This window comes from Lynx rufus, unplaced genomic scaffold (assembly GCF_022079265.1).
Source record: "Lynx rufus isolate CCGP_SWC_20201006 ecotype Redwood Valley unplaced genomic scaffold, mLynRuf1.p SCAF_15, whole genome shotgun sequence".
Classification (NCBI taxonomy): Eukaryota; Metazoa; Chordata; class Mammalia; order Carnivora; family Felidae; genus Lynx; species Lynx rufus.
This window is the reverse complement of record NW_025814829.1, coordinates 41237154-41261747: the sequence shown is the minus strand read 5'-3', so window position 1 is coordinate 41261747 and position 24594 is coordinate 41237154. Positions and strand designations below refer to the sequence as shown.

The 24594-nt window shown below is 37.1% G+C and overlaps 1 protein-coding gene across 1 annotated transcript in view; it reads right to left on the bottom strand.

The window, feature by feature from the left end:
• HMCN1 (hemicentin 1) overlaps positions 1–24594 on the bottom strand; it is a 465916-nt gene that overhangs the window by 213710 nt on the left and 227612 nt on the right. Inside the window, exons 16-24 of the mRNA XM_047077306.1 lie at positions 19501–19695; positions 16585–16680; positions 14933–15060; positions 13483–13627; positions 10315–10427; positions 8466–8625; positions 7692–7860; positions 3977–4104; positions 1533–1805 (exon numbers count right to left, since the gene is read on the bottom strand). Coding sequence (XP_046933262.1) covers positions 1533–1805; positions 3977–4104; positions 7692–7860; positions 8466–8625; positions 10315–10427; positions 13483–13627; positions 14933–15060; positions 16585–16680; positions 19501–19695 — 1407 coding nt within the window. The remainder of the gene's footprint in view (positions 1–1532; positions 1806–3976; positions 4105–7691; positions 7861–8465; positions 8626–10314; positions 10428–13482; positions 13628–14932; positions 15061–16584; positions 16681–19500; positions 19696–24594) is intronic.

Genomic DNA, 24594 nt, shown 5'->3' with positions numbered 1-24594 from the left:
TCTTTCCTCCAGTCCAGCTACCATCATCTTTTGCCTGAGCTACTTCTGTAGCCCCCAGCTGCTTCTCTTCACCTTCTCTAGACAAACCATTCTCTCCCCCAAAGAGTGATCTCTTGAAATCCACACCTGACACATCATTTCCCAGTAACAACCCCTCTGAATCTTTTAACTGCATACAAAATAAAGTCTAAACTCCTTAATATAGGTTCCTAGATCTTGGACAATCTGGCCCATGACTGTGTGTCCAGCTTTACCACATATCACTCAACACTCAGTCTGAAATGGGCCAGCTGGCCTTTACTGATTGATGTATTGATTTATGACAGTATATCCAAAATGTCATATTTCCTCTTCACATTCGACATCCTTCTCCTAGAAGGCTCTCACCACTCCACCCCACCCCACTGTATCTTTGCCCATCACCTAATAAGCTTCTACTCCTTCTTCAAATCTCAACTTGCATGCCCCAATCCTTGAAAGCCTTCTTTGATTTGTCTTTCTTTAAAAACTCTTATAGATCTACCATTTCATGACAGCATTAACCAATTTTTGTGCCTGAGATTATCTTGTAAATGTCTATCTTTCCCATTGAACCATAAACATAAGCACTCAATAAAGTCTGCTGAATCAATGGGTGAACTGGATAAGCTCTCCAACAGTGTGCTAGCCATCCATCCCAAATTGCAATGGGGCAGTTATGAAGTACTAAGTACTATGCTAAATACAATACCTCCTTATCTTTCCTTCTTGCCTTTCCACTATCATTCTCTCTGCCAGGAATGCTCTTCCCCTTAATTTCCATATGGCTGGTTCTCCTTAGTCAACAGATCTCACTCCAAGTATTACTCCTCAGAGAAGTTCTACCTGACAGTGCATCTAAAGTAGTCAATTGCTGGGAGCATCACCCTATTCTAATTTTCTACTTAGCACTTCTCACTATCTGTATGTCTTGCTTACTTGCTTGCTTTCTGCCGATGCACAGTAGAACAGCTTATGACAGCTGGTGCTTTGCTTTTCTCACTACTTTCTCCTCATTGCCTATGATATGACAGACACCTGGCAGGAGCTTGATAAATATTTGTTGTTTGAAGGAATAAATATTTATCTTTAAAGCCTCAACACAAAGCCAACATCATTAGGGGAAACAGCAGATCTAGATTTTTAGGGATCAACACTGAGTGCATGCTAACAGGATGAGGTGAAATCCTACTCCAACTCACTCTGTTCACAATTTCTCCCAAACCAAAAATAGTGGGTGGGGTACTTATCTAGGATTGTTTCCATTGACATCATCCATGGCAACTTCATTTTCAAAAGTAAACATACAAAAATGGATGCAGGTTTAGTAATAGTATGGTTTCACTTCTTTCTAGAATGGTTCTCCTTTCAAAGTTAACTCGAGTCATAAAAGTTACAGAAATCTTCCAAAAGTGATCCATGACTCTCCAAGATTATATATTTTGTATAGACTCCAGGGGTTTTTCCCCACTCCCCACCCCCACCATACTTATATTTTCTTATGCCCCAATCACCTTGGACATGTAGGGTTATTTCCGATTCATCACTGCCTGCTATGTTAGTAGCAACACATGTATATATGCCGGCGTCAGAGAGCATGGCTTGGTTGATGCTTAAAGTTCCATCTGAACTGCTAATATGCTGCCCTCCATCAACCAGCATGGCACTTCCACCTTTAAACCAGGTGATTACAGGAAGAGGTGTCCCTTGAGCATTGCACGGAATGTCCACTCTTTGACCAACTTGGACTTTGATTAGTTTAGGACCACGCTGTATCTTTGGAGGAACTAGAAACAAATGAGGATTAATAATCCAATTAAAAATGCTTTTAATGTTTATTTATTTATTTTTTGAGAGAGAGAGAGAGAGAGAGAGAGAGACAAGGGGAAGAGCAGAGAGAGGGAGACACAGAGCCTGAAGCAGGCTCCAGGCTCCAAGCTATCAGCACAGCTCGACATGTGGCCCGAACCCATGAACCCCGAGACCATGACCTGATCATGACTCGAGCCCAAGTCTGACGCTCAACTGACTGAGCCACCCAGGCGCCCCTATAATCCAATTTTAAACAAATTCTTTCCTTTTCTCACTTTAAATAAGAACTCTTTACCAAGAGGCAGAATGAAAAAGTGGAACGATCTCAGGATTTGGACCCAGGCTCAGGCCACTTACTAGCTGTGTGATCTAGAGCAAGTCAGTAAATTTCCTGAGGCTTGTTTCCTTAATAATCCAGGCCAAATAACCTAATCAATACCAGTACACTGCAAGGATTATGGGAAATAATAAATCTGAAACCCCTCATGCCAGACTTGAGGAAAAAGCAAGTATTTAAAAATGTTAGGTTTCCTTTAATTTATAAATAACTTGAAGTTTAAAACTCCCTCAAAAGGCAATCTAGATGATTTATATAATTTAAGAAAGTGAAAGAAAAAGCATTTCTCTTCAGGTACTCCTACTTTTTGTTCTCTTTGTGGAAGGTTTAGCCAGATAGGAAGAAAAGTTTCTCATTTAAAAAACAAAAAAAGTTTCTCATAAAAGCCTTTGCTAATTTCAGAGAAGAACATCAAAACCGAGTCTCTATTTCTTGTCTTTACAGTACCTTCCTTTAGAAATTTAAATGAGATAATTTATCAGAAACATTGCCAATATTAATGCAAATAGGGAAACAGTTGACTTTAAGCAGGGAGAGATAAGGACCCTCAGGGAGACAGGCTGTATAGCTTCAGCCGGGAGGCTGAGAAAGCAACAGCGGCAGCGGAGTTTGGGAAAAAAGAGGATGAGACGAACCTGTTCCAGACCTCCCTGAGCTAGGTGCCAAGATGAAGTCTCACAAACATTCTGATAAGGTCCCAATAAAAGTCAGGTACAGAAGTCTTCAGCAGCTACCTGGTCAGGACCCCTCTCACTCTTGAGAGCTTTATACTTTCCCTCCATAAACTCTATCACTTTGCTCACTCTCTGTTGTCCCCGAGATTCATTCTTTGACTCCGTGAGACAAGGACCAGCGTCTCTCCCACCCCCCTGTAACAACTGGCTTCCATGTACATGCGTTACACACTGTAGAATCAAGTTGACTTACGTTATACAATAAATGTTCTAGTTATACAATTAGAATTTACATCCCTCAAAAGCCCCATTCCTCTGTCCTTTTTTTGTTAATATTTAACCAATACACTGTAAAGGTTGTCACTTATGACAACCTTATAATTTTGATAGGATTGTTATCATCATTTTATGAAAGAGAAAACTAAAGGTAAGAGAGGTTACGTAATATGCCCAAGATAACCTAGAGTTTATAAATTACAGAATTCTATCTCAAATCCCATGGTTAACAGGATGCTATTATAGTGATTGATCTGACAATGAAATCAGATCAATACCATGTAAGAAAATACTTTTCTGATATTTGAATATCTGGCCTACCTATACAAATGTGTGACAGAGTATATACTCAGTAAGCATGTGCTGAATAAATAAATATTTGGACAGACCATGGTAAATTGAGGTAATCAAACAGATTAACTAGAAAGTTTTTAAAAAGTTAGAGTCCCAGGAAGCAGAATGTTTTCAGTTGCTGAGTTCTTTGAATATTGAAAATGACCATATAAATACTAGTAAATTCTTCTTTGATAACTCACATTCACTTCTAAAAAGCCATAAGTCTAAACACATTTTTTTTTTTACTGTGTATTAATAGTCGCCATAAGTGACTGTGGACATTCAGTAAAATTGAGAACCAAACCTTTAATACTGTTCATTTGAGGAAACGGGAGAAAGTTGTTTACAAATGGCAGATAAACTTTCCAGAGTAAATGAAAGAAAATGACAAGTCTCCAATTTTAGAAAAATTTTCTCTAATTACTCTATAAACAATTTGGAGATTAACTATCAAAGAAACTGGTATGATGAGTTTCCCTGTGGCCTGTACAAAGATATTATATGCCCTCATTTCAAAACTCACCATGGACATTTAATTTAACAGACTGAGTCACGTTCCCAGCAATATTTGTGGCAACGCAAAGATACATTCCACTATCTGAAACACGGGTCTCAATGATCTTCATTGAACCAGAAGGAAGGAATGTGTGCCTGAAAGAAAGAAACCACATGGTAGACCATAGAACATGAGAATTTAAATATCCCCTATGCAGCTGCCCCTCAGTATGAAATCATTACTCTGCAAGCAGTTTTTGAAACCATTCTCCCATCTATATTTCTATATACTTTAAAACTCAGGGATTTTCACAATTGTACTGTGTATTTTGTATGATATTCTTGCAAACACAAAATGTGATTTTTTTTTACCATTAGATCTAACCTAATGGTCTCAAATCATCCAAAAACTGTACATCTCTCTGCTTTATTAACTTGTAACTATAAAAAGCCAATATATATTTTAGTAAATTTCAGCTATATTTTGAATTTTATTATTTTTTCTGCAATACTTCATTAAAAAATTTAGTGTGTTAAAGGCAAAATAAGGTACATATGTAATTCTCAAAAATATATTGAATATATTTTTCCTACAGAACAATAATGTAGTTGGGTGAACTAGATCTACATATAAAAACGTTATTATGTTTATTGTATTGAAATAGCTTTAAAGGGAGAAGGCCAGATAAACCTACTCAAAGTGTTCTACTGGCCCAGAGACAGAAAAATGAATAAATAGTTAAGGACAGAATTCTCCCCCAAAGAAATAAGTACATAGGAGAATCCAACATGTAACATATAATAATAGAGCTGATATCACAAAGATCAAGGAAAGGATTGATAATTCAAAAATGACGGGCAACTGGTTCTCCACATGGGAGAAATAAATTTAAAAAAAATACAGCACTACCTAACACTAGACACAACATAAAAATTCAGATGTATTAAAGTCAAAAATGTGAAAAAACAAGCTTAAAATATTAGAATAAAACTCTGGAAGATATGTACATATTCTTCATAAAGTACAAATCTTTTTTTAAGTTTATTTATTAGCTTTGAGAGAGAGAGAGAGAGTGGGAGAGACAGACAGAGAGGGGAGAGAGAGAGAAAACCCCAAGCAGGCTCCTCACTGTCAGCACAGAGCTTGATGCGGGGCTCGAACTCATGAACCATGAGATCATGACCAGGGCTGAAGTCAGACGCTTACCTGACTGAGCCACCCAAGTGCCCTAGAGGGAGTAGAGTAATTTAATGCAAAGAACCACTAGACCATGGTCTTGGAAAAATTTTAAATTGAAGCCGAGTCAGATGCTTAAGTGACTGAGCCACCCAGGCACCCCAGAAAGTACAAATCTTAAAAACAATAGATTAATACACTGAGTTACATAAAAAATGTAAAATTCTATGCAGACATCATACATTAAAAGTCTCACAGTGGTCTGAGAAAATATATTTTCAACACATACAACAGACAAAGGATTATTATTAAGAATACAGACCAAATTTCTACATTCAACAAGAAAAAGATAAACAAACCAGTCATCATAAATCTGTGCAGCAGGTCTGAAGAGGCAAGTCACAGATGAAACAGATGGCCGACAAAAAAGTAAAATCATTTTTGGTTCCCTGGCAGTCAGTCACATGAAAACTAAGAGTTGCAAGATACCATTTCACACCCATCTAACCAACAAACATGTTTAAGTCCATAAACACCATGCATTAATTATAATGGGGAAATAGGTGCACCTATATGCTCATGGTAGAAAGGTAAATCATTAGTGCCTCTTTGGACAGCAATTTAGCACTGTCTACAAAGCTTAAAGTAGGAATTCATTCTGACCAGAAACTATAGTTCTGGGCCAACCCTAAAGAAACTCATGCGCGTGTATATGAAGAGACATATACAAAGATATTTACTCAAGAGCCTTGTTTACAAAATAAGAAAACTAAAACCAAACCAAACCAAACAAGCAAAACCCTGAATGTCTGTACACTAGGAAATGTACAAACAAAATGCAGAATATGTATACGGTAGTTAAAAATGAATAAAGCAGGGCGCCTGGGTGGCTCAGTCGGTTGAGCGTCCGACTTCAGCTCAGGTCATGATCTCATGGCTCATGAGTTCAAGCCCTGCATCGGGCTCTGTGCTGCCAGCTCAGAGCCTGGAGCCTGCTTCAGATTCTGGGTCTCCCTCTCTCTTTGCCCCTCCCCTGCTTGCGCTCTGTCTCTCTCTGAAAAATAAACATTAAGAAGAAAATTTTAAAAATGAATAAAGCAAATCTCTATGTATAAAAATGAGTAAATATCGACTTAATAAAGCAAGCAGTAGAATAACAATATATAATATGTTACATGGCAAATTAAAAACAGACACATAAAATGAAATGAAAACTACAGGAAACATGATTCCATACTGTTTAAGAATGGGTGCATAGGATGCACATGAGATCTGTTTGCAGTATTTGCCCCCTGGGGAGGGAGAAAAGCGACTGGGGAGGAAAACAATGAAACTTCAAGTTTATCTATAACATGGTATTCCTTTCATTCAAAAACATCCCAAACACATATTTTTCAAAAAAATAGTAACATTATGTAAAGTAGTTCTTAAATTATTTTTTATCTCCTCACCAGTGGATAGGGAAATGACAAGAGCACCATTTACAGCTTCATAACTATACGCCAGTAAGTCCAACCGACATAGCTGGAAACTACAATTCTTATTCCACCAGTAACTTCTGGCATGACATTGAGTTAAAATAGTAATTGCTACTATTCCTTGAGAACTAGAGACAGGAGATGTGGAATATACATTATCTTATATATGCCTTTCAGGTAAGTATTATGTCCATTTTATAAATAAGAAATCTAAGGTTCAGAGGGCCATTGAGAAAGGCGCCAAAAGTTTCAGGCAAGCTTTAAGTGGTGGAGGTAAATTTAAACTCACATCTGCATGGCAACAAAGGTAGTACTCTCAAAGGCTCTGGCATTCTGCTTTCCATGTCAATGGAATATATCAGATATATTGTCTCAGCAGGCCTTTATATGTACAAGGCTTTAATCACGAAGATTTTTACAAAAGCATCTAATGAGAGTCAAATCTTAAACATGAGAGTACTTACTGTGTTTTACTGCTCCTAAGGGATTAATGAGATTCTGTGTGCCCTATGCACTTGTGCTAACAGGTCTATATACAAATATACTCTGTTTTAATAACTACCTTGTATACGCAGCCACGGGCAATTATGTCAAAGCTGGCTGTTAGCATTCCTGATATTAAAGAATGATTTAGGGGCGCCTGGGTGGCTCTGTTGGTTAAGCATCTGACTTCGGCTCAGGTCATGATTTCATGGTTCGTGAGTTTAAGCCCCGCATTGGGCTCTCTGCTGTCAGCACAGAGCCTGCTTTGGATCCTCTGTCCCCCTCTCTCTCTGCCCTTCCCCCATTTGTTCTCTATCTCTCTCAAAAATAAAATAAACATTAAAAGAAAGAGAGGAAGGAAGGAAGGAAGGAAGGAAGGAAGGAAGGAAGGAAGGATGGAAGGAAGGGAGGAAGGAAGGAAGGGAGGAAGGAAGAAAGAAGGATAGACTTAGAAGGTAAAAATATTTTCTGTAGTCTCAGATGTATGTGTAAATTATCTCAAATTTAAAAGTTATTTCTTGATACATTTGAAAACCTGAATAGGCACAACCTTGTGTCCCAAGAGATTGTGTTTGCTTGTGTCTGGCTCATCCCAGATCCCCTACCTTGGAGAGAATGGGGAGATGAGCTGCGTCTCTTTGGCCCAGGTGATGATGGGTGGGGGTAAGCTCTTCACTTCACATGGAAGTGTCACGTCTTCTCCTGCGAGGGCGGAAATCTCAGCAGGCTCATCCTGGGACAGTCCTCGTTGGTCTCCAATCACTCTGGGCCTTACTAAAATAAATGCACATTTTGGAAGGGAAATAGTACATTGAAAACATTTCACTTACATTCAAATGTGGACTACTAATACTCTTTACAAATTTACAAGAAGATGCTGTCTATGCCGAAGCTTTGGTACCTATCTAAAACTTTCCGTTAACACATTTATGGTGAGAGCTGAAAGGAAAAGGACCAGAAAGTCTCCCTTCCTCACCCTTCCTTTCAGAACATCATGACGAGGTCAGCTGAAATGCCCTTTTAGAGTCTGCCATCTATGAAAGTAAAAACCCTCAAGGCAGAAGTGCAAACTGAGACACAGCTGAGGTTTGGCTTTGCCAGGAGTTGGAACTAACTGGTGTTTCTAAAGCAGACTGGGTACATACAATAAGCATACTCCTTGGGAAAACACCATAACATTATCCCGAATGGCTGTACAATTACTCTCCCTTTAAATCAGAATCTAAATAGAGAAGATGTTCATTGGCAGTAAAAATGCGTTTTTGTCAATGCGGTTCACTTTAGGAGTACAGCCCCCGGTAATATGATTTGGGAGAGAAATGTGAGTTTTGGCACCGGTAGAGAGTGTCAAAGAAAAACATTCCCCCAGGGGCTCTCACCATAGACGGTCAGCTGCACTTTCCTCTTGGCGTAGCCAGCTGCATTGGTAGCGGTGCAGATATACTCCCCGCTCTCTTCACCCCCGGGGGACACCACATACAAACTTCCATCAGCCCCTGCGGAAAACTTAGCGCTGCTGGTGGAAATCAACTCTCCTTTCTGCAAAACACAACAAAGAGCAAAGTGTTTTCTTTAAGATAATGAAGGAGTGACTTAATGTCTGGAAAAGGAAGAGAGGAAGGGGAAAAAAATCTCCAAGGGGGAAAATCCTAGATTAAAAAAAATGCTAATTTGAAGAAAGGTAATTTTAAGAAAAACTAAGCAAATAAAGCAAAGGTGATAATTCTTCATACTGAACCATGTCTCCTTTGTTCCAGAGCTTCTTAAAACTGGAGGGAATAATGGTAATACTAACGGATGGGGCAGTGCTTATGCAAAGTCACACACTGTTCTGAGTACTTCAAATGAATTAGCTATCTTAATGCTCAAAAGGGTCATATGAGTAGGAACTACCACAAGTCCCATTTTACAGCTGAAAGTATTAAAGCTTGGGGATGAAGTGGAGTAACTTGCCCAATGTCACAGACTCTCAGTGGTAGAGCTGGGACTTGAACCCCAGCAGTCAGGATCTGGAGTCCAACTCTTAACTTCTGTGCTTTCTCACAACACAAAGGCCACCCTGGAAAGTTTCATTCTTATGTTTTCCTAAAATGCATTAAACTTATACTCAGTCCTAGACACTGTGCAGTTTGGGGATAAGCTTCACCACTGTATTTTTGTGTCCAGAAAGCAGAAATCTTCACCTTTTTAATTAATTTACAGATGCCAACACCAACTTCTTTATATTTCAGAGCTTTTTAGATATATAAAGTTAGATAGTATGGTAAAATACTTTGGTTGTAGCACAAACAATTATACAAAGGTCTCATTTTGTTATTATACAGTCATTTTATATTACTTATATCTGCCAGATTTGAATTAATTTACAGGAAATATGCTATCCTCATGACTGTTCAAAGATGAAAAGGACCTCCTCAGGGAGTGGTTTTTTCCTCACTGCAAGAGTACAAGTAAAAGCTGGACAACTTCATGATAGGGATGTAGAGGGGAATAAATGACTTCGTAGAGGTCTTATCTTGGCTTCCTAAAAGAAGAGAGTCTGAGACAAAGATATGGAGGCAAGAAGTTTGATGCTTGAGCAGGTGAGTGGGAGAGTGAGGCACAGAAGGAAGGAAAGCTAAAAAGGGTTTCAGTGCTCTGGTTTCCTCTGTGGTTAGGTTGATAAGCTTCTGGTGCCGGGGATCCTTTGAGAAGCTATAAAGAAGCAGGCCAGAAGTATTCTTCTGATGGATGAGAAGCAGGACATTCATATAGGACACCTGCCCCCCACAGGTGTTAATGTCCCTATGCTTCCTGGCCACCTGATAGCAGGCTAAGTGGCCTTGTGGGGCTTTGGAGAAAGCCCCGAGTCCAGAAACCAGAGAGGGGTACACATGAAGTGGGACTCTGGCAGAATGCACGGAGCTGTCCACCAGAGCTGCGCTGAAATCAAAAGAGCTGAAGGGATGTGGCAAGGGGTAAGAAAGGATCTGCTACAACATGTAAAGTGCTAAGAAAAGCCCCTGGTGCTATATTACAGTCCACCGTTGTGTTCTTAACGTTACTCAAGCCTCAGGTAGGTGATTACACTAAGGACATTTTGAGGTCCCTTCCAAGTGGTAGGAGTGCATGGGTTTTCCTTTTTATAAAGTTCTGTGGTACAGTCAAGTCCCATGTATGACCAAAAATATTCAAATAATGTTGTTATAACCCATGACATCGGCAAACACCACCAGATGGGCCATTTACCTTGGACCAAATGATAGATGGCTTGGGATTTCCACTTGCTTTGCACGGCAAAGTTACTGGAATGCCTTCAATTGTGCTGAGTACCTGCCGCCCATGCTGAATGGTTGGCAGAACTGAAAAAGGAAGCAATATTTAGAATGTGAGCATCTGTCTTTCCATGTAGCCTCATTTGTTTCAAGTTGTACATTTTCAGGATACACTGCATATTTGTAAAAACTAGCTGAGACTCAACATTTTCTGATAGAAATGTAGGGTACCTGGTAAGGCAGTGTAATAAAGTAAATATAGTAGCTGTAATCTGAAGAATTTAATGAAAACTTAAAATCAAGTAGTAAATTATGCTTAGTAAGTTGACTTTCCTAACAAAAATAAGACTGAATAAAATCCATGCTTTCCTGGAAACTCGAGGTTGAATTACATCCTAAGACTTACATATTTAACGCATACCTTTCATCATTGTCCATCACCCATTAAGCTGCAGTGAGCTGACTTAAGCCCACTGTCAGAAAAGTAGACTGTTTTAGCCACTATACATTAAATGTCTGTTTACAAGAGCTACTTAGCGAGCTACTAAATTTAACCTAGAAAAAAAGGATTTGTTTTCTTAAAAGAAATTCAACAATAAAACTTGCAAGGCCTTAGGAGTTTACATTTAAAGGCTAAAATACAGGATTCTAAGTCAATAGTTTTCACTGAGAGGAAAAACATACCTTTTGACTTTAGAAAGCAACTGAAGAATTAACATTATATGAGCAGAAGCAAAAGGAAAAGGAAGACTGTTAATTATTCCATTCTGTGTATATCTCAATTAATCACAAGCAACTAGCATATGAAAAAAGACCAATACTCAATGTTCTCAAAATAACGAATTTGATTAAAGAAGCTCCCACACATGAAAGTTCTTAACATAGAGTAAGGAACACAATAAAATCCCTATATACACCAGGCATTTCCTTTCCTTCCCCTGGAAAGATGTGACTGGAACTGCTCCCTAGAGCTCAAGCACTCACCGTGTCTCTTGCCTTTTGAGTCAAATTTCTCTAGAATTATCCTAGGTACCCTGGAGGAGTTTGACAGAACAAGAGATACCAGAGACCTCAGTACAAAAACTTCCCTGAAAGGCTGAGATTAGCTTTGCTACATACTCATATTTTCTAAGGCTGGGCTTATTCTTAAGATAATTTCTTCTTAAGAAAAAATGGCAACAAATTACCAGATACTCTCTATGTCAGGTTACTCTCTAAAGCAAGAAATTTAATTTCCAGAATCATCATGGAAGAGTCAAATCTAAACTATACTGTAATTTTGTGGCAACATGGAATAAGCCATTTTCTTACATGCATATTGAGTTGGACAGCTATAAAGGAAAGTGATAAATTTAGGCATTTTCAAATCTGATGACATTTGACCATGGAAGAGCTATTTCTTTCCAGATTGTCAACCTATATAAATCAAAATGACAGTTAAATGGCTTGCCATTTTAATTTGTATTTATATTTGCATGCATTAATTCATCCTCATAAGAAGTGGTCACTGAGAGCTTCTAACGACTATTCTTCAAAGTGGAGAGGTCTAGTAATGAAAGAATACGGACATAAATAAATGCGGACATAAGGAGAACCTGGCATATTGCATCACATCCAACTCAAAAACTAATCTGTCAGATAAATGGTTACTGGGTTCCTGTCAGATGTCTGGGTTCTTTTTTTCCTTTTAACCTTAGTAACTGAATCAGTTACTCATTTTGGACTAAGATAGATGAAATGATGTTGCAAAGTGATGTTTTTAACTTTTAATTGTCCAACATTTATTGCATCACAATAAACCACATCATTGGTTTGTCTATCTCCTCACTCCTCCGATTTGGCAGACATCATAGCTAATCATGTTACTCTTTTACTCAAGTAGAAATTTGCCTCAGAATCCTTCTCAATACAGTACTGAATGGAGGTGACATGATTATATTTCTATACTAAATTCTCAAACCAGTCCATAAGCACCCTCCAGGAAATCTGTGGGCTGATTTTCTCTAAAAATCGTTAAGTACAACTATAAATATATTCAATCTGGCATTATGTGTTTACTCTTTTAGACTATAATTTAGTGTTACTTTAATATTTCTTTAAAATAATACTTCTTCAAGAATATCTCATGTGATGTTGGTAGAGGCTGGTATAAGACTGACAGAGGCAGAAGACACTATTTTTTTAAAAGATTTTTTTTATTTTTATGTAATCTCCACACCCAACATGGGGCTTGAACTCACAATCCTGAGACCAAGAGTCGCATGCTTTACTGACTGAGCCATCCAGGCGCCACAGAAGAGGCTATTTACAATGAGAAGCAGACATTAAAAAAAAAGATGGTCTATATCCACTGACAATTTCAATAGACCAAACAAAATGTGGAAATTACCGGAATCTCCAACTCATGTCCTTATAAAGGGATGAATTTGCTAAAAATAAATGTTCTATGCTACTTTCATCTCTGTATATGGACCTATTTTTTAATACCATACTTTAAAAAACAACGTTGCAAAGTCTTTAAAGAAAATACACAAAAAAATTTATGAAAGTTTCTTAAACTATGAAGTTGTCAGTTATTTATTGAGATGTAAAAAGTCCGTGACTGTTAGTTATGAATGGAAAAAGATGGCTTTTGGATTTTCTTATTTGTGAACTTTTAAGTTATCTAACACGCAAAAAGATTGTTTGGAGCACATGAGGTGGCCTTTAGAAAAGTTTAGGTCATTTCTAGCTAACACACAAAGGGGTCATTAGTAAGGACATGGTTATTGCACAATCCAAAAAGAAAAGGCAATTTGGATGGAATAATAAGTTCGGCTTGCCTGAAATTAAAATGTATTTTTAAACATAACTTTTTGAGAACTGAGTTCACTTTTATCAATTAAGAAATCACTTACAAAAGCCCTTGGCCAGACTCAGCTGGTGACTCCCAATAAAGCCTTGTTGTGTATGTAGAAAAAGGAATTCTGGAAACACCCTTAACAATGTAAATAGTGTTCAAGAAATAAGGCTTTTTGTTAAAAATAACAATTAGGAAAAAAAATCTCCTTCTTACAACCAGAAGACAGAGTTAGTTGGTTTAAAGACACAAACCTAGCTTTGAACACGGTTTGGAAAGAATTACAATGGGTGCGTCTCTTACCATGCACATCCACGGTGGTAGTTTTATTAATGGTTCCAGCAACATTACTGGCCACACAAGTATATCTGCCTCCATCCTGAAGGCGAACTCTCTCAATGTGGAGACTCCCGTCACTGCGTACAGTGATGTAAGGATTTTGGACCAACTTAAAGAAAAAGAAGTCATATTTAATTTAAAAGATAATGTTCCCTAAATCAAAACCAGATTTGTTTTTCTCCAACTGGGTTATTAAATATCTTATAACAAAATATTTTAACACCTTTAAGTGAAAAATGATGAGCATGTTACCAAATGTAGAATCAATTGTATGTCTACCTAATGTAGCACCAAAAAGTATACCTCCTAACATCTGTTGGAGTTATGCAAACGAGGGAAAAAGGAAAGAAACAGAAGCATCACTTATTTCATGTTTCTGTGAATTTTGTTATCACTCAGGACCCAAATTTCACTAGTCATTTTTACTTTTGGCTTAATTTGTTCTTTTTCATGGAGACTATTACCACTTGCAAACTATTTGATATTTTTTATTTTGGCAAATAGGAACTCATTCAAGCTGAGAGAATGTGACTATTCTCAACACTTGCCTTTTTCAGTGACAGACGCAAATCAGAGGCAACGTATGATACAGGAACTGTGTCAGAGAAGGCTGGCAGTATTTTCTAGTAAAAATGATCACGCTAACTATACCATATATGCATTCTGTTCAATCACAGGACACCTGAGTGCTCAAGCAGTATCATCCTATGTCATAAGGGCATTAAATTGTTGAGTGAGGTATACTAATTTTTCTCAGGATTTCAAGCAAAGATGAATAAGTTTACATCTTATTCCATGGAGGCAATTCACTTCTAATTGGTACTTCAAAAAGTGAGTTTAACTACTCTGGAAAATGGAAGGAAAAATGCTCTGAACTAGATGAAAATTTATCATAGGTAGCATATTTACAAAAAATCCATAGAACTGTGATAAATTTTCATATTCTTTCATAATCAAAAGTTATACCCTGAAAGCCAATGACACAAAATAGACTCACATTTTTAAAAAGTTCATGATAAAGTATATAATATTGGGAGTTAATAATAAAGGTTAGTAAATGGAAAAATTTTATGAGAGTGTTAACATTTATTACATCCTGTGAAGAAGAACATAAAAATATTTAAATACTATAAAAATAATTTTGTATTTTGAGTTTTTACATACTCTGAAGAGTTTATTAGTTGCACTGAATTGAATTCAAAACAATAGAAATCACACCATTGACTATTTCTCCGTTTTATTAATCCCAAATAACGTGAACTGAACCATGTCAATATGGAAAAAAAGTTTTGGTGTTATATTTACAAAGTATATGTTTGTATATTTATTAAATTGATATTTCAATGTTTGAAATAAATTGCCTCTTACTCAAGAAAATTACAAATGTGAATGCATGGATTTAGAATGTTCTTACCATGGCTGAATTCTTAATCCACCTACGTTCTGGAATGGGATTTCCAGCCAACAGAGCACAAGGCAAAGTAAGCTGCTGTCCTTCAATGACGCTGGTCACCGAAGGGCTGATTCCAATGAGTGGAGCAACTAAGTCGTAGAGAAACAGGTATTATCACCTCTATCTCACCCAAAAGAAAGGCAAATCTTCTTCTAGGCCGATGACTACTAATTCCACTATTTTAAAAAATGAATTTTCAAGAATAAGATTTTTAAATGTAAATAGGTCTGAACTGGAAGAGAGACATAAAAGACCCTTCAAAGCAGAAGGAATGGCAAAGGGGGTAGGTAGTAATAGAGAAGTAGACACTAAAAGAGAATTCGTCTATGGCATGCAAGGCCAGAAATGTCAAGCCAAGAAATTTGCACTGTTTGATGGACAAATGGAGAGGAACTGAAATCATTTACATATAAAAAACATGGGATCGTCAGAACCATTCTCAGGAAATACTAGTCTGAAAACTGTGACTAACTTATTGGAGAAGGGAAAAATCAAAATGGATAAGATCAATGAGGAGGCTATCATAACAGCTCAAGCAAATAAAATGAGGTGGACTCTCTTAGATGGACAGATGTTCTTTTGTAGAAATTAATTAATAAATTAAACATAAATCAAAGCAAAATCCCTAGATATTCTATTTGGAAATTTCAAGTATATGTTGATGAATAAAGGGAGATCTAGAAAGAAAATGTTATAAATGCATATTAATGAGAAACAGGCACTGAGAGATTTAAAAATCATATTAAATACTATCATAATTTAGACAATGTAGTACCAGTGCATAAATAGAATTCCAAGGAATAGACACAGGAATATAAATTTAGCATGTAACCAAATGGGTATTTTAATCAGTGGAAAGAGAATATTCAATACAAGACTCTGAAATGAAAAAAAAATTTTTTTAACTATAATGGGGCACCTGGGTGGCTCAGTCGGTTAGGGTCTGATTCTTGATTTCGGCTAAGGTCATGATCCCAGCATGGCAGGATCAAGCCCTGCATCTGGCTCCTTGCTGAGCATTGAGTGTAGACCCTGCTTGGGATTCTCTCATTCTCTCTCTCTCTCTCTCTCTCTCTCTCTCTCTCTCTCTCTCTCTCTCCCTCTGCTCCTCTCTCCTGCTTTTGTGCTCTCTCTCTCTCTCAAAATAAATTTAAAAAATGAAAACAAAAAAAGATAATGAAACTAATGTCTTACCACTAAACAATATTGCATTCTTACTTCATATTATATCCCCAAATAATTTCATGTGGACTAAAATGAAAAGTGTAAAAAGTGGTAACCAGAAAAGAATGCCATGGCTCTAACATGTGTGTGTGTGTGTGTGTGTGTGTGTGTGTGTGTGTGTGTGTGTATTTGTATTTAGGCTTAAATCAATTTATTCGAGTTGATTTATTTAAATGAAAGATAAGGAACTTGGAGAGGATGATCTGTAAGGTTATTTCCAGTTCTAACATCCCATGAAATATGAAATAGGGTGGGGGAGAGGAGGCTAATCTAGTAATCAAATATTTACCTGTTGTTTCTGTTTAAAGTGGCACAGACAAGAGATGATGTAATAAAAGAAGTCGGATGACTTGGAAGAGTGTGATAGCTAAGCACATAATTGATCTTACCAAGTCCTGTCACTGTTACTGTTGTCTGGGACTGGATCTTTCCAAACTGGTTTTCTGCCTCACAAATATAGGTTCCTTTATCATTTGCCCATAAGTCTAAAAAAAAAAAAGAGAGAGAGATCGTTTACTCATTCAACACCATCTATGAAGCATAATCATGCCAGACACAATGCTCAAATTTGTGGGTGGAAAATGTGTGTGTACTGCCTTTTGTTACTTCCCATTCTACAGGAGGAGACATACATAAGAACCAACAATCACACCACAGTGTGATAAATGCTATAATACAAGTTTGAAACAATGAGCTGTGGGAGCACAGAGACACAGAGACATGAGAGACTGATGGCATGCAGAGGAATTAGGGAGGGATGCACGTAGTAGGTAATATACAAGCTGTACTGTAAACAGCAGGTAGAAGAGAGGAAGGGCAGTCTAAGCCCAATGGGCTGCCAAGACAAAAGCATGACTTGAAAAATCAAGGTCTGTGCAAATAATGTAAAGCTGTACCACCAATGGATGCTGCAGCACCACCTTGGGGTATTTTGAAGGTTTGCAAGGGAGAAAGGGAGTTTTTTGTTTTGTTTTTTTTAGTTGGCCCAATGATTGGGGGAGCATACTGGCATTGGGGCAAGAAGTAGGTAGGCCATGCAGAGGGCAGATTCATGGAAGGAACAATTATCCCAAATCCAGCAAGACTTCTGAAGATCCCACTGGAAATTCATGGGTTTCATGGCTTTGTTTATAATTATATAATAATTACATGTATCAGTCTGCATTTGAGCTGTCAAATTTATGGTGATGCACAGAAACATGTATGCATATTGTGTAGACATTTCTGGAGTATTTATTTATTGAAATGTCTATTATTGGGGCGCCTGGGTGGCGCAGTCGGTTGAGCGTCCGACTTCAGCCAGGTCACGATCTCGCGGTCCGTGAGTTCGAGCCCCGCGTCGGGCTCTGGGCTGATGGCTCAGAGCCTGGAGCCTGTTTCCAATTCTGTGTCTCCCTCTCTCTCTGCCCCTCCCCCGTCCATGCTCTGTCTCTCTCTGTCCCAAAAATAAATAAACGTTGAAAAAAAAAATTAAAAAAAAAAAAGAAATGTCTATTATTTCAGTAAAAATTACTTGCCTTTATTTTCCTTTGTACTACATTTTGGATATTAAAAGAGTTTTTATTATGTAGATAGGTCAAAAAGATAGACTTTGTTTCAGGATAATAAGAAGGACATTACAAAATATTTTTTTAATTAAGGAGGGTGTTAAAGGGATCAGGATGAAGACTACTAGGTTACAGGTTGTGTGGATATAGTCAGGGGTCAAGCTAAAGACAGAGTGTGGTGCCTTGTAAAGAGTGTGGTTTGTCTTGTGAGCAACAAGGGAGTCAACAGAAGATTTTAAATAGGGAAATGATTATAATCCTTGCAAATATCTTCACTAAATAAGCACAGTTTAATCTACTGATAAGATTTGGCAGAGAAAAATGTAGCTCTCCATTATGAACAGTTCCATTTATTTCAGATAAAGAGCAGTGACAAAGCTCCTACTTCTTTGTTAACCATAGGCATACAACTTCAGAATTACATCTGGTAAGTTCAGGCAGTATCCACTCTCAACAGCAAACATTCATTTGCAAAGGAAAATTCACCAAATCATCTGGTTAATAAGTCACATTGTTTTTACCCAAGATATTTTTCATATTATGAACTCTTGGATTAATTTGTATAGGAATACATAAGACTGCAGAAAATGGTTTCTAATCTCTACTTTCCTTCTAGATAGTTTAAGGTGGACAGTTAGGCAACCACTGGTCAATATGTTGCCCTCTTTCATTCTTCGTTTTTTACATCGCCTCTAACTGATTTGTTTCAGGTCTAATTTGTTACCCAGGCTTTTCTCATCACTATTATTACCCCACATGTATAACCCTGTAAGCCTCCCCCATTTTCATATCTTTTATCCTGCAGAGGGGATGTCCTGCAGTGAAGCTTGGAGGGCTATTTTCTACCTCATCAAAAGCATTTCTTCACCTGCACATTCCAGGTCCTGCATAATCTGACCCAGTAGGTACTTTTGTGGCCATCCCCTTAGACGGTGGGTTGTAAAATGCCTAAGTGGGGGACTCCATATAAGACTTCTGTCTTAACCACAGAGCCTAGCCTAGAGCTAATCACTTAAGCACTTCTAATTCGTTTAATTCATATTTGGAAGTTTAAGTGGCTAATGTACATTTAATATTGTTAATAAACATGGAAATCACTTACTGAAGGCTTTCTACAAAATAACACCAAAGATACAATTACCCTTTAAAAATCAGTTACTTGACTAAATGTTTTTATTCCTCTAGTGCCACTATTCAAACATTCTGAATATTATTTGAAAAAGTACAAAGTATTTACAAATATTTGAATGCTTAATAGCTTATAGGCAAAATTCTTGGATGATAGAGTACTTTTTAAAAAATCTTACACTCCAGGTGGATATAATTTTTAATCAAGGAGCTTCCATAGAGTATAGAGTCCCTATGGTTATATACTGTTGGTCAAAAATAATTCATTAAAGTTAACTAACTACTATTTTAATATTTTACCTTTCTATACAGCAGTTGGTATGAGAGTCAATAAAATGTGATCACTTATTCACCTAGAGGCCCAGGTGACTCTATTTGTAATAAGAAACAGTGAGATATGAAGAAGTCACATTGCTTCACAAGCCTTTATGATATCACATACATTTGAATAAAATATAATTTATGACAATTCCAAAATATAAGAGTTTAACACCATTTTAAAGTGAAATCCAACAAACACAAAATGTGTTATGATTAATTCACAATTTTACACATAGTAATCCCTGTGTATAAAACATGAATGTATAATAAATGTGCATACTTGTACAAAATATATTTCCTTTAACCTACTTGAAATAAAGAGAGCTCCCGTTCTTAGTTGGCTGATGGAACTCACTGAAAAGGGTCTTGAGAAGATTGGCATGTTGTCTGACCTCCGCCATTTAATCTTTGGTTCTGGATAACCCTGGACATAGCAAGGTAGTGTCACATTTGAGCCAATTTCCATAGACACATCAGCAGGTTCTTGTATGAAAACTGGAGGTGCTGGAAGATATTTAAAACAAACAAAAAAAGGTTGTTGGGACAGTGTAAAGGCACATTAAATATAAACTTAATTAATAAAATGTCAACAGATCGAATCTGAATCAGGTATTGTTCACATAATATTATAAATTTACCCTTTACTCCTGTATGCTATTGAAATAGCAGATATTTCTTTTTTGCTTTATAAATGAATAGAGGCACAAAGAAGTTCAACTACTTCCTTAAAGTGACAAATGATAAAGAGAGTGGAATTCAAGAGTGGGAATTTAAATCAAGACTACTTTAAATAAAGAGAACCTTTCATTTTAGAAATTTCTCTTCAATTTTAGTTATGTCATACAGCTCAAATCTTTGAACTTTCTTATAAATAAATTTGCCTTATAATGAAATATTTTTGACACTTTCCAAAACTTAACTCCTACTGGTTTAAAGAACTTAATTTATACTAGAGCACATTCTTTAACAGATCACTGTATCTCCAGCTAAAATATTTAATCCTAAATTAAATCTTTGCTCTATATCACATTCTTGCTTCTCAGTATCTTTCACCTTTGGTTTGTTTTTTGTTTTTTGTTGTTTTTTTTTTTAATTAAAGGAATTTAAGCTTGAGAATCAATAATAACAACAGAATATAGTATTTGATAAAAAGAGAATAATGAGAGCTTAATATCTTAGAGTTAAAATCTGATTCAGAAATTATAAAATTATAGATTAAAAGGCTACAGTTATCCACATAATTTAGGTAAACACAGAAGCCAGGAGGAAGAATTAGAAATGTGTTGTTGGCACAACTTGGAAAACATGGGAAGGAAATACAGGAGAAAGCTATCAGCCAGCCCAAATAAGTTCCCCAGAACTTATAAGTAATGATGTATGAGGCATCAGACAAGGAGGTAGAATGCTATTAAAGCATTCATGAAGTAATTCATGAAACCTGCTCATGTTGGATTCTAAGAGGAGGAGCCCAAGAGAGGGATCCTTGGTAACGTCAAGGTTAAATATTGCTTAGGAATTCAACTATCACTTACAAAGCAAGGACTGTTATAGGTGCTTTCCATTAATTTTCTCATTTGATCTTCACAATAACGCTGTGGGGTAAGTATTATTATTACTCGAATTTTATAGATGAAGAAATTGACACACAGATTTGCTAAGTGTTACATGGAATTGAAGACTGGAGGTAGGATTGAAAACCAGGTTGATACTGGTAACAGTTTTTTGTCATTTTATCAGCCTCCCCTTTTCTATGAGTTCCTACAACTGCTCGAAGTCAAGGTGTTTAGCAAGCTAATAAAAATGGGTGCGGAGATCACTTCTTGCTTTCTCATTGGGAATTTTGAGACTCGGACGCACAGTTGTCTCCTGAGCAGCATTAATGCTTTATTAACCTAGGCTAAAGGATATCCTCTAACTTTGCAGCCTCATCTCCCATTATTCACCTACAGAAATCTTATTCAAGGGACCATCAGAACTCTTTACTCTTCTCTAAATAAGGATTAACCATTTTCATACCAGTACCTGTGTTACAGTCATCCCTCTCAAATGCAATGTTGGTAACTGATCTCTGGCTATTGAAATATTGACAATTCTTTAGTCCAGTTCAAAAGGTCCCTCTTTGAGGCCATCTCTCATCCTCCCAGATGGACATGACTTCCTCCCTCTGCGAGGTACAAAACTCACTCTGTACCACTTCCATGGCAATGGCCTTACCCAGCCTTTTATTAGACTGTGTGTTTGATTTTCCCTAGAGAGTTTATGTTTGCAACCATATTTTATCTTTTATAGCAGCTAACCTAGTACTTTGTGCATTACCATGGCTGCTCAATATCTGTGAATGAGTGAATCAATATTAAAATGCTTCAATAATAATGTAGTATGTGCATTTGTATATGTATGTAAGTGTATGTGGTGTTAACAAATTTGATCTTTTGAAAAAAACATGGCAATTTCAGAAGCCTACTGTTGGTTTACTGAGCCTAAATAAAATTAAATTAAATTAAATCCACAATGTAATATGTTTTTAACAAGAAGGAGAGTAGCTGTGTTTAGATTTCTCTTAATCCACCTATGTGGGAAACTGACATATAAAATTCATAGGCAAAATAAACATATTTTAAAAACAATTCATAAAGTAGCTCATTGTTTTTCTATCCTAGGTGTAAAGGACTAGTTACTTTTCTCTGCATTGACAGTAGTCATTTATCCCAGAGCCAGTTGCTTTTCGGAGAAACAGAGGTTATAAAAGTCTCAGGATGTGTTAGATGCAGAGTATGGGCAGGTAGATGTGGAAATGGGGCAGAAAATCAATTTCAGAAGAACAAAAAGATATGCAGAAGCCTGGGGTTGACCAGACATTTGAGAGGAAACCAAGCTTACTGACACAGCAGAACATAGCCATCAGTCAAAATGGAAACAAATCAGAATTTTCAGAAGTAAAAAAGCCAAGAACGAACTGGACTAGAAAAGGATAAGCAGAGCTCAAGTTGTGCCCATAAAACTCGGTTAAGACAGGAGAAGTCATCTGTGGTGAAGAAGCTTTGGGAACAGTGTCAGGTACAAGACAAGCAAAAGGTTAGGGAATATACATCCTGGTACCAGAAAACAAGGCAAATGAGAGTACCAGGCACTAGGTAAGGAGCCAAGAGAGCATCAGTGACAAGGAAACCTCAAAAATGAAGCAACTCCTAACTCAAGCCAAGAAGCCTTCTAAATACTTCCTACTCTTGATTGTGGCCAATTCAAACTCCAAGTGAGTTATATTGGGTGGATGGTAAACAGATTAACAGGGCTACGGAAGGGGCAGTGGTGACTGTAGTACGAAACACGGGGTTTGTTCAGAGGAGGCTGTGTTGCGTAGAGATGTTACAGTCCGTTAGGTTGTTTTAAATGGCAGCTCCATTATTTCTTAGTCTGCAAAATTGGAAAATTCTTTTACTTCCCTCAGTCTAAATCTCTCTATGAACAATAAGGAGATAATAACGTTCCTATCTCGTGTTGTTAAAAGACCCGGTCTTTATTAATCATTTAGCATGTAGTAATCACCCAAATATTAACTATCACTAGTTATAAACACTGTTGAATTCATGCATTAAATCTTAGCTCCAGGGGTGCCTGGTGGCTCAGTCAGTTGAGCGACTGACTTCAGCTCAGGTCATGATCTCACAGTTTTTGAGTTCAAGCCCCGCATGGGGCTCTGGGCTGACAGCTCAGAGCCTGGAGCCTGCTTCGGATTCTGTGTCTCCCTCTCTCTCTGCCCCTCCCCCACTCATGCTCTGTCTCTCTCTGTCTCAGAAATAAATAAACATTAAAAAAATTTTTTTTAAATATTAGCTCCAGAACTTAATAAAACTATTATTAATTTCAATATCAGCTTCTGCATACAGCCTGTCAGGATTATGCTGGATCACTGTGATCCCCTAAGTATTTACGTGCAAACCCCTTGAGAACTGTAAAATTAATGCATGGTACAGCTTTGTTGTCGCTCACTGATAGATATGGCTGTGTACATACATCATTTTGAAAATAGAAAGTCACAAACAGATTGACCATGTTGCTCTAAAATCTATTGCATAAAATTATTCTGGTTCCTTTGGTGATAATTAAATGTATACCCACTTGGGCAACTCTAGCATTGCATTAGTCAAAGATTTTCTTTCCTAAAATGGCTGAACACACTGTTTTGGTTCTAGCAAAGCACAAAACACAAAACCGCAGTCTAGGACTCAAACCCTGAGTGGTGTGGAATGCTGCAAATAAAATCGTTGCCAGGCCAACATTTTGTTTGATGTAGCCAATCTTCTTCTCTTCCAAATGACTTCACAATTCACTACCTCTTTTTAAAAAAAGGATGGAAAGCACTGGTAACTTTCCCTCTTGACCTGAAATGTCCATAACTCAGAGCCCTGATAATGAGAAGCAGGAAAAAGGAGACTCACTACAAGAAGCTATAACTCAACAATAATATTGAACAGCTTTATTACTATTATTTTTTTGATCTACTATTGATGCAAAGTAATAGGCCCACAAAAACAATCTGAAAGTCCAACAGCTACATGATAGGGATAAAGGTATGTTTTTCTTTTTAGGTCATAAGCTACTTAAATTTATGCCCGATAGTTTTGGAACTCAAATGAATTTTATCCACTACTACTAATAGTAGTAGTAAAGGCTTGAATTGTCTCAAGCCTTTAAAGAAAATCAATTGGAAACAGTGACTTTCATATTAAAAGCCCAATGCTTAATCTTAAATACTATGCCACTATTATATATGCATTGCTATATTACTTTTTAAGACGCAGAGAATCAGAATGGTAATTCAATTTGTGGAGTTCATTTTTTTGATACATGTGCCATTAAGCAGCTTTAGATGAACAGCAGTAACCAATGGACATGCTGAATGCACATGGGTGATGATGCTTCATTTCAAATTTATAACCAACGTAGCAGGTAGGTACTCTTAAAAGTCAGGCAGAAAACCCAGCCTCTCTCCAAAGCCCATTCTCTTAGCCACTATATAAATTCTGAGGAAAAGTTTGGTTTTTCGTTTGTTTGCTTCTAAACCTAACAGTGATAACCACAACCATCACTGCAACTGTGATTTGCACAGGCCTTAGCAGTTACACCCTGTGTCTGCTAGGATATGGGACCATAGTTTTATGTGGACAGAAAAGGTCTAACCAAACTTTGTGAGCCACAGTGATCAGAATTCTAATGGTGGGTAAGGAGATAGTTATTAAGGCATAATGGATGCATGTAGCGATGGTGTTAGAATGAAGTTATCTGGTAACTGTTAATGATCATGGTTACAGTAAGGACACAATTGAGTTCATGTTAATAGCTCCAACAGAACAATTACTGGAATAAAAGTTGAGAAGCCATTGTTTTAGAAAAGGTCATAGT